At 43.3% G+C, this 11439-nt stretch overlaps 1 protein-coding gene across 3 annotated transcripts; it reads left to right on the top strand.

Moving 5' to 3' along the window:
- Window positions 1-203: 203 nt before the first annotated feature.
- Window positions 204-6689, top strand: LOC131890103 (uncharacterized). Of its 3 annotated transcripts, XM_059239383.1 has the most exons (6): window positions 255-354; window positions 683-775; window positions 1359-3229; window positions 3464-3678; window positions 5128-5542; window positions 5682-6689. In XM_059239383.1, the coding sequence occupies exons 3-6, from the start codon at window positions 1593-1595 to the stop codon at window positions 6583-6585; spliced, it is 3171 nt and encodes a 1056-aa protein (XP_059095366.1). In that variant the 5' UTR covers window positions 255-354; window positions 683-775; window positions 1359-1592; the 3' UTR covers window positions 6586-6689. The 3 variants fall into 3 exon arrangements, with proteins under 3 accessions (XP_059095364.1, XP_059095366.1, XP_059095365.1); XM_059239381.1 differs by lacking the exon at window positions 683-775 and having other exon boundaries at window positions 204-354; XM_059239382.1 differs by lacking the exons at window positions 255-354; window positions 683-775 and adding an exon at window positions 919-1285.
- The last annotated feature ends 4750 nt before the right edge of the window (window positions 6690-11439 follow it).

The following is an 11439-nucleotide window of genomic DNA, read 5'->3' on the forward strand; positions in this document are numbered from 1 at the left end:
AAACATTGAGTTGACCATGATTTCAATTGGTCAATTACACACAGTGGAAAATTTGCTCTTTCACCTGCGGTTAATGAAAGCTTATTTTTGGCTGAGAATTGACGTCACCGGCCCGATTGAAATCTAAGGAAACCATTGTTCCCTCCCAACCCTGTACTAGAGCTACCTCCGTCCTCGTGATGATGAACAATTGAACCAGTTTTCAAACTAGACCTCGTCAACATCTATGGTTGAGTAACCAAAATGAGCCACACCAATTTTTCATCGAAAAGATCAATAGTCTTCATGTCTAAATCTGCCAAAGCAGGAAGCACAATGATGCTCCTTGGCTTTTAAACGGATTGATTCATTAAGGTTAGTATGGCCCTTGCAATATTTTGGAAGATGAACAGGAACTCGCCTTTGTGAAATATCGTGCTATTATCATTCGGGTTGAATCACATTTGACAAAGACCAAGTGATTGGAATTCATTGTTGACATCCAAGTAAGTCCGAGCCCTCCAATCATCCGGATTTCTTCCGCACTCTTGAGGTCAGAGCCAATGGAAGTGGTCAGTTTTGGTCAATAGGGGTGGGTAGGGTACTACTACTACTACTACTACTACTATTAGCGCCAGCTTTGTTATTACTCCTCGACTAAAGAAGGCGATCTTCTAAGATCTCCTTCCTCGTTTGTTGCTAGTGATTGCGGAAATTCAAGGATTTCAAGGTTGAGGACACGGACACAAGTGATTCATATTCCGAGGAAGAGCTCCCCTTGCACAAATCGAATATGGTACGTAGTCCGATAAGGTGGCCGCCTGCCTTGGTTACGGGGCCAAATTGGTCTTAATCCGGCTATGTAGTACATGGTAGGAAAATATACAATGGAAGACGGTATTTTTTTCGCGTCCGATCGTTCGCCTGTTGTTCTGAGACGAGCTTTAAATGGCGTGATGTCCGCGTCCGCCATGATGTTGAGAACCATTCAGGTACGAGCGAACGTCATAGTAGAGGAGGAGCGATGGACTGAGTCTGAGCGAAGGAATGCCCTTCAAAGCCAACAACCATTTCCCATCCATCCATCCATCCATCCAACCAACTAGCCAGCCACCTCGCTCTCCTTGTGCATGTGCTAAGAATCGTTTGTAATTATTTTTTTGGGATCTTCTTTGGCAAGTTAGTTGTGAAACGTCTTGGATATCGAGTGCACGGGAGTAGTGAATAATTCCTCGACGTGAAGTGTAAGCACAAAGACGAGGGAGGGATCTGTCCACGAGACGATGAATGGCGTGAGAACGGCCAAGTGAGCTCTCTCTCTCTCTCTCTCTCTCTCTCTCTCGTTCTCCCAATCTTTCTTTCTCCTTTTCCATTTGCAGTTTCGGTCTTCGAGATAGAAGGAAAGAGAAAATTGTCTCAGACCCCTTTTTATCCTTCCCTGTGTTCGAGTGAGGAGTGAGTCGGAAGAAGAAAAAGAAGCATCTGACAGAGGTGTACGGTTACTTTTTCTCTCGAGGAAACGAAAGAGAAATTCCCCCCCGACATGTGTGAAATCCAAGCAAAATGACGTTTCTCTCGCCGTGTTAACTCCGTCCGTTAGGCCCCCAGTCACAATGCCCGGGAAAGTGCGACCCGATTCCGGGATGGAGAACCGCAGACTCCCTTCACTGCCGGGTTCAACGGACTCGACCCTTTCGGATGGGACCAGCCTCAGTTATCCCATGACCACCACCTCGAGTCAGGCGGATTTCTTGGACCTGGACAAGAGTGCCTCCAAATCTCGTCTGTTTCGAGTGCTGGTGTTCGGCCTTCTTTTGTACGTGGTCAACATTGGCCTTCATTTCGCGATAGCCTCCCAATACCTTGGTATGAGGGAGTGTCATCGCGGGATTTCGCACACTCTCTACGATTTCAAGTTGTCGGATATCGTGAAGCTCAACGAAACCGTGCATGAGCCCGGTGGAGATTTGGATATCGATGCTCAACATGGCGTGAGCTCCAATCCGATGGAGGCGTTCGTGAATGAACAGCTATTCATCAAGGTCCGCAATCAACTCATTAGCCTCATCCCGGATCATTGGGTTCAGCGGATCATGGGGATCGTGCAATTCCAACTCAAGGAGTATAAACCGCGACACATTGCTCGCTTGTGCAAGTTCAACGAACAAACCTTCGACACCACCCTGGCCTTGGGGGCCTACATTTGCCAGGATGCCTTGTCCGAGGAGAATCGAATGGGTATCGAGGAAATATTCCACGACATCTTGGAAGGCGACGAGGACCAGATTCTCGAGGCCATGATGGCCAACGACTTTGAGAAACTCACCCAAGTCATTCCGAAGTCAATCGGCGTTGAAATCCCCGCCAACGGATTGCTTGTAATGAATAAGATCACGCAGAAACTCTCCCCAGAGGAGCTGGGCATTATTGTGGTCTTCATGGACGATCCCGAGGTAGCAAGCAAGATTGCCCCCATGATGAAGGCCCTGTCCAAGGTTGATCCCGTGGAACTAGACCGGATGAGCAAGACCTTGGGTAAAATCAATCCGAAGAACATTCCCATCATCGAGGAGAAGCTCAAGCCGCTCAATTTGACCTTGGCCGACTTCGTGACCAATCCCTCCGTTCTCGTCCGCTTCATTCAGAAGCCTCAATTGGCCTCGATTCTCATCGAGGTCCAAGGCCTGTTGCCTCTATTCATGCCTTCGGACATCAACGCCGTGTTGGTGGTCAAGAACTCCTTTGACTCGATTCCGGGTGCGGGCAAGGTGTTGGGCAAGGTGCTGAAGCTCCCATTCGACCTGGTGACCAAAGTAATGTCGGTCAAGTTCTCCGAAGACGAGATGGTCACGATGCAAGTGTTGGGCCAGTCCTTTGAGAACCCCAAGGCCAAGCGACTCTTCAAGGTTGTCCAGGCTTTGAACTTGCTCAATGAAAACACGAGGCTAGAGGCCATGAACAATCTGACCCGACAATGCGTGCACGACCGCCTAAAAGTGAAGTGTGAAGATAAGACCAAGGATCTGTGTCCCAACGGTCATCTCTATTATGCCATCCTGACCCTCATTAGCTTGGCAGTGCCGGGGGCCTTGTTCGCCATCACGGAGTTCTGCCATTTCAAGTCCTTCCGCTTTGGTTCGTTATTCGGGAGTCTTTACGGAGTGGACATGTCACCTGCTTTGAAATGGCTCCTCCTACCTTTCTACATCGTGATCATGATCCCACTCAAGTTTCTGATCACCATAGTGCAGTAAGTGGGACAGCGTTGCTTTACTAATATATTTCTTTGGTCAGTGATATCTGATCATTCCAAGGCGACAACCATGCGTACTGCTTGTGACATTCCTCTCTGCGGTTGGTTTTTCAAGGTCTAATTGCAACCAAACAAGTTTTACCTCCTCCCTCATGTCTTGAAGCAGTATATGCAAATAAAAACTGTGCACATGTAGGTACATATGTCATAATTTTCCTTTCAATCTTGTAGATACTACCGAGTGCTGAAAAAAATATTCCATCAACGCTCTCCCACCAAGATCCAGGATTGTTACGACGATGCCGTGAATATACATTCCTTGGAGGCATCTTCCAATTCGTTCTTTCAAGTCGTCATCCAGATCTATTTTCTGCTCCTTCTTGTGGTCTTCGGCACCGGAACCATCATCTCGGGCGTGGATGCGCTTGACGTCTTAAAAGCAATTGGTGAGATGATCATGATTGGTTCCAGTCCAACCACTTACGTATATTACGTAATTACTGATCTCCCAGTACTGATCAGACACAAAAAAAGAAAGAAAAAAAAACTAGAGCCATTAAGCCTCCCGGGCTGGTTTGTTCACTCATCATTTTGCAATGAACACGAGGTGTGTTCTTGGAACCTCAGTCCGCTTGTGGCATATACAGTGTTATGCATCCTCTACTTTGGCCACGCTGACTTACAGCATGTTAAATATTTGCCAATGACGGTCCGCCACCACTTTCTCTTTCATCAATGAATCTCAGAGATCCGATGACAGTAGTAATAAGGACAATCTCTGAGAAAAGTTGGTGCGTGAATGTCATCTGAGAGGGTCGGAAAAGATCTTCCCACGCCCAGTGTGCATTTTCTTGCTTCAAGAAGTTGCGTATTGTTCAAAGAATCTACTCTTAACAAAGGCTCTTAACCATGTGGACTTCCTACGACAGAGTATGAACCAGCAGGCTAGATGCAATGCCAGAAACAGGAATATATGTCGGATATGCATGGTTGACAAAGCATAACCAGAACGAGAACCAGGGGAGGACGTACGATCATCAGCTGATTGTAGATTTACCTTTTTGTGCGTGTGCATTGAACTCTGGGAAAGACAAAAGCAATGGTTTGGTTATGAAAGTAGCTGAGGAAAGTTCGTAAAGTCGGTCGTGGTTTATGAGTTAGCCGTTCAAGATCAAGGCCGAAAAAGTCGTTACCTCGGAATTTTTAGCATCTCAATTGTGAGAGACGTTTTCCACGTTTACCCCTTAATGTTATCAAACGTTTAACTGCTTGGGCTTTGTCAATGTACAGAATGAATTCTGCGACTAAACGTAGTTTATAAAACATGCTTGAGGAGAGGCAAACATACACTAAGTGTTTGCTAACACAAACGAAGTATTGGCTTCTACGGTCGAAGTAATATTTGAGGTACCGTGGAACATAGCTCGTCAGGCAATACATCTAAAAATATTCTTCAGTAATTTACAAAAGTTGTCGGTAAATCACGATAAGAAACGTGGCAACATGCATACGTAGGAAAAAAGTGAGTCTCGTCTTCAAAATGTAGTTGGCATCAAATCCAACTGAAGAATTGTCATCCTTTTTTTTTAATTTGGATTTTAGCCGCACAAGAACTTTAAGAAATTGTACTCTCCTTTCTTTACATTCTCAGTCTAATACCCTTTATTGCAAATTGTTTAATGGTTTTTGCATGTGCCACTCCAGCTACCTTTCTGGTGTATAAAAAGTAAGTCCTTGATGATTACGAGTTAGTTTACAATGAGTTAGATAAATAATGATATAAGAAATGATAAGAACGTCAGAATAAAGCAATTGTCATGCTGAAACGCGTAGTGGATCACATTTATTCGAAAATTTCAAACATTTTGATCACATTTTATTTTCCTCATTTTCAGTGCCGTTGACAGTGGCGTCCGTCTTCTTTTCCACTTTCAATTACATCTTCATGGCGTGGAAGCTTCAAAAACTGGATCACCGGGTGAAGAACCTTCAACACTTTGAGTCGGCATCCTCGCCTTCTTCATCGGCCTCATCATCGTCCTTCTTGGGCATCTTCACCTTCTTGGCGTGGCTGGTTTCCACAAAGTTGGCTCAGATCTTCTCGTTGATTCTCATGGCTTTGATTATGTGGATCGAGGTTCTCTCCGGCAACTTGTCCGGATTCGCGGTGACCTTGAGTGTTGAATTTGCTCCCGTTTTCCTCCTGTTCTTGGCTTTTCCGTTGAACTTTCTGTACCATCGGAAATACGTTCAAGACGATGAGATGTACCATCACGCTCATGGTATACTCTCAGCCATATTTCCATCTAGGTAATGTGATAAATGGCGAAAAAAAACACTTAACGATTGATCAAATTGACATTTCGCTCGGTTGTTGGTTTTAAGGAACAATTTGAAGGTCACTTCAATACCGGACATGAATAATATATACTGATTTCTTTAATTCTAGGTATTTCAATCAGAATGACCCAACGCGAACTCGGGATTTCCTTGTATTCAATCAACTGACTCACTGGAGCATTCATATCCTCGCTTGGGGCGTGTATTCGGCCATAATCTATTCGTTCCACAATGAGGAGGCTGGTCTTTTGAGGATTCTACCTCTCATCGTGGCCTTCATGACGTTTGGCCCCGTTTTTGGGGCCATCCATTGGGTTACGCATATCAAACCTTGTTACTTGTCCCCAGTGTTGGGGAAATCCTCCTCCAATGAACTGGAGTCCATGGGAGACCTACAAGGTACACCAAAGAAGACTCTTTTCAAGGCATGGCAAATCGTCACTATAGTCACAAGACTCGTCTCTCTGGCCTTGATGGGATTTGTATTCTTTGAGCATTTCATTGAGGTCGGTTCGGGTTTGAAATTGGGCTTTGTATACGCCCTGCCCTACATTTTACTATTGGCTGTCACCAACGTGGGCCTTCAATTTAGCCTCTTCGGTGGGTCAGTGAGGTCCGGTCTTTTCTCCATAATGGTACCCAATGGGTACCAGAATGGTTCCCTGAACCGAGCCGGACGCTTCATCATTTTCAATGTGTCACTCAACCTCGTTCTTCATTTGACGCTGTGGCTCAATCTGACTTTCTATTGTTGGGAGTGCACCAAAATCCTGGATAAATACTTCCGAAAACTCAGTGTGTGTTTCCCGCTCTCAGTGGGTTTGTGGGTCCTGAGCCTGGTCATGACACTGGTGGTTTGGCGTTTGTGCATTCGAAAATCTGTGGGAAATCCGGTGGGCTCGGGAAGTGACTTGTCCTCCTCGACGCAGTCTCGTCATTCGCCGAAGAATAGGAACGAAGAAAATACAAGTGCTTGGCCCGCCAAAATTGAATCGCTGACGACCAAGTTCTGAACTTGGTCCTTAGTTTCTTTTCTTTAATCAATGTGATCCAATTTAGTCTGCTCTAACCTATTTTGTCACCCGAGAAACTACGTCAAATAAATTCTCAATTCTAATTTCTTAGCCACAGGTGATGTTCAGCACCATAAGTCAGATGTCAAAAAATATCCATATGATTGAATTACTCAACAAATAATTCATTCATTCAAGGATGACGATCATCATTCTAACCAGATTGTCTGGAAAGATACGTTGCAAAGGGTACAAAATAAATATTCTTTACATTCCTTTCTAGACAAATATTGGAATATAATCTAAAGAATTTTAATTAGAAGAGCAACAAACTTATCCCTTAGACTTTCCTGATTTTAACATCTGCCTTAGTACTTGATTATCAGTTTCTTGAGGCTGACTGGAGCCTCTAAATATTCATCTCCATCTTCAACAGGCTTTGGTGGCTTTTTAGTGCGGCCAGAAGGTGTGATCCGGAGCATTTAGCACCCGAGTCGCAAAAAGACACTTTTCCTTTACCTCTAAAATCAAAGGAGAAAACTTCTGACGTTTTTTTTTTTTGGTGCGGACTTCCTTACCGCTACCGGGATTGGAATCCCAGCAGTTGAAGACGAGAAGATTATTTATTATACTTACTTTTTTATTTATATATATTATTTGATCGACCAAGGAATTGGAGTTGGCTGATCTGGCTAATCCTTGAATATAAGGTTGATCCGGAATTTTAGTCAAAAACTTGTCCAAGTCTGACTTAAATCTTGCTACTGGATCAACCCTACATAAACCTCACAATATTTGAGGGCAGCAAATTGAACAATGAAGGAGCCCGAGTAAGAAGAGAGTTGGACTTCATTGTTTTAACTAGCCTGGATTCTCGAGGATCTTGAAGGTGCTCTCAAAACGCACATTAAGCCTCTACGGTCACTACAATTGACCCTAAATCCTGGGTTGGGACAAAGCTCATGAATGCTTTTGAAAAACGTACAATATCAGATACCTTTCGTACCTTCTCTGAGTACTGTACAATCCCAACCGTTCTAACCTCTCCTAATACGAGAGCTCTCTCATATCCTTAATGTTCCTAGTAAAGCATCTTTGGACCTGCTCGAGCTTTTGCAAACCTGCTGAACTAATTGGAGCCCAAATGGGAGAGGCATATTCAAGATGCGGCTGAACAATCGACTTGTACAGAGTTAGCATCGTGACACTATCTCTGGACTGAAACGTGCGATATATCACACCACATGTTTGAAAAGCCTTACTACCAACTTTCAACTGGACATGCTCATCGAACTTTCCATTATCTTGGAGGACTACACCTAAATCCTTCATGTATGAGACCTGCTCAATGTCCTTACCTTCATCATCTAATAGTGGAGTGTCTAATGGCGTCGACCCAAAGGTCATTGAACCGAATTTCATTCCATTCAAGGCCATGTTACTCGAAGCAACCCAGGAATAAATTTGGTCTAGGACCTTTGCCAGATACCCAGAATCCTGACCATTCCTACCAACTACCAATTTTGTATCATCAGCATAAGAAGAGATACTGACATTACTACTACCAAGCTTCTGAAGCGGAGCAATGAAGATGATGAAAAGGATAGGACCCAAAATGGAGCCCTGAGGGACACCCGACTTGACATCATGTATGTCACTAAGGGATCCCTCAACCTTAACTAATTGTTTCCTACCACAAATGCAACTTCTTAGCCAATTGAGAACCTTGCCTTGGATCCCAATCTCATGGAGCCTGTTAACTAAAAGGCCATGATCTACCTTGTCAAAGGCCTTGGCGAAGTCGAGATAAACTACATCGACTGATTCATGGCTCTCCAGTCCCTCAATAACCTGCTCTATATGCTCAATCAGTTGGGTAACCGTGCTAAAATGTGCTCGGAACCCATTTTGGCTAGGAGGAAGGACTTCATGAATATCAAGAAATTCAACAAGTTTGAACTTCATGATCTTCTCAAACACCTTCGCAATATTCGAAGTGAGAGAAATTGGCCTGTAGTTACTGGGGAGTGACTTATCTCCCCTTTTGAAAATTGGAACAACATGAGCTACCTTCAGAGAAGAGGGGAACTTGCCCTGGTCCAAGATACCACGCATCAAGTACGAGAAAACAGGAGCAAGAACCTGTGAGCATCTCATCAGAAACTGAGATGTCACCCCATCAGGGCCAGGGGAGCTCGAGAGTCTCAAGTCTCTGATGGCCCTCAAAGCATCCTGATCTGTGACTACAAGATCATCTAAATGCTCAGCTTGACAAGCCTTCCAGTCCCAACAAATCACAATAGAGCAATGGACTGTTGCTCCTAAACTCAGTGGAGTTGAAAACACACTAGAAAACTGATCTCCAATGTTGTTGGCCATAGTCCCTACATTGTCTATGCGCTTTCCCATCGACCTCAAAAGGCCCCACAGGGTGTTTGTTTGATCTTTCTCTTAGAGTTTGCATAAGAGAAAACGCCTTCGGATTCGACCTCACCTCTTGAACAACTCTACTTTCCTTGTTCAACTGATCTGTCCAACGGAGGCCTTAATTCTACCTGGATTAAAACCAACTTTCTTTGAAGGCTAGCCTTAACTATCGGATTCAAAGTGCTCTGGAGCCTTTTTGCTAGTTTGCAACTCTTTTTGAAACAATCTTCCTATACTTCGGAATTTTAGAATGTGCCCCGCCCTGTGAAACATTCAGAGATTGCTAGACTGGAACAGACGTCCTCAAAAACTAGAATCATTTTGTCTAAGGCTACATCTATGGACGATTCTTTTTCAGCATTGAAATAAGATCAAGCTCCCCTAACCTTTCTATAATCAACGGCCAATGTTCATCTTTGAACTTGAACTTAGCCAGACCGACCTTTTTGGCCGGTTTTACTCTAGAGCACGCCGGCTTTTGAGTAATGGTCGACCCTATCTCGAGAACATGATGATCTGACAGATTACTAGGTGTCACATGGACATACTGATCAAAAAAACAAGTCAAAGAACGCTATTCGCTGTGGTGGCTTACAGCAACATGCTGAGAGAGATTGCGCAAGATCGCAAATTCCTCCAGCTTTTCGAACGACTGAGACGTCGATTTCGAAATGGGAATATACCATCTGGACTAGCCTCCCACTCTACAACGCCAGCCGGAAAAGTGAAGTCCCCTACAAAGAAAACCTTTGAGCAAACTGACTGGTCCAACTCATTTCCTATGAATTTGAGAGCTGACAAGAACGAGCTTACTGAACAAGGGGGGGCCTTAATATTGTCGCAATGGACAGATCAAGACCTTGAAGATGACAAACTAAGACCTCTACTTCTCCATTAGACATTTTACATGACTAGTGTGCAGGTCATTTCTAACATATAGACATACGCCCCCATGCGGAAAAATGGATTGTCAGGGCGTACTCTATCACATCGAACTAAATTGAAACCAACCATGGCCAGCTCTTCATCTAAGACTCCTGGTCGAAGCCAGGTTTCTGTCATGGAAATGAACGACACCTGTGCCTATCTAAAGCTAGTTCCTCAAGAACCTTGATCTTTGTGCTATCTTTTTTGGAAATAAGACAATGCACATTCAAATAAAGCCCTTTTATGGGCAGAGAGCCCTCCGATGGACTAGAGCTATCAAATTTGACGAAGAATGTAGTTTTGCCCAGTCCATTTTTGACCACACACTCCAGTTTTGCCCCAAATCATTACCTCCTGCTCTACAAAGAGTTGCTTTGAACATATTTGCATGGTGGTCCAAAAAACCCTTACAAGTTTCCAAAGAAATGCCGGTACACATTTTGGCATTTTTCTGCCTTCCATAATCGTGAGGAACAACTTTGTGTTTACTACTTCATGGAATGTTCTTTCCCACAAACATTACAAATACTTTAACTTTCAAATGTAAATTAATGAAAAATTAGAAACGCACTCAGTCAACACTTACTTAGAAATTATTGATGGATTTATTTCAGGAATGATTTGTTCAAGAACCAACAATAAAAAATACGCAAATCGTTTACATATCTTTTGTACATATACTTTTGAGCATACATTCCTCAGGTTCTGGGCAAGAGACAGCATGTTTTATGAGGAACCTGGATAAAAACTGTTTAGATCATGATATGATCTATGAAACAGCTATTTAGAGATGTGGGTTTTAATCATTCAAATTTACTTAATTTTAAAATAGCTCAAAATGTTGTGTAACCTTAGTCAAAAAACTTGAAAAATGCACAGTAATGAAAACTTAGTTTTTTTGATCACACTTAGTTACACAATCACTGAAATCAATGAAGCCTCACAGAAGCAGTTTTCAATGATTTTGAACTAGAATTCAAGAAAAGCCCAAATCTATAGCCTTCCTACCGTGCCCACCCTACGCGAAATATGGTTTACGTTCTGCACTGCAGAGGGCGCTTTGTGAGTTAGCCTTTAGTAGAGCCTTTAGCAATGTAGGGTAGCAGGCCGATTCCCCTTTTTGAAGCATAATGCGTTTGAGTTGTACTTGGCTGATTCTATCAAAATCTTTTCTTTGACACATATGTCTATAAAACACTGCCTTGATGGCATGACACGAGTAGTTTTTTTTTACATTTTTTTACTTCCCCATTTCGTTTGGGCTGTCTGGCTATGGAAAATAAGGGACCCTTCAAGATTCAAGTGAATGTGTAACTAAGAGTAGTACTTTAGATTGGCCAATATTCCATAAAGTAATAAAGCTAAATATCTTCCTCATCATTTTACGAGCTAAAAAAAATGCCAAGATGTGTTTGAATATTTGCATCAAAACTTTAAAGAGCGTTTTTGCCACTGTACGAATACAAATACAAATCTTAAGCTTGATTTCTGCATTCACGT

Source organism: Tigriopus californicus, chromosome 11 (assembly GCF_007210705.1).
Source record: "Tigriopus californicus strain San Diego chromosome 11, Tcal_SD_v2.1, whole genome shotgun sequence".
NCBI classification, from domain to species: domain Eukaryota; kingdom Metazoa; phylum Arthropoda; class Copepoda; order Harpacticoida; family Harpacticidae; genus Tigriopus; species Tigriopus californicus.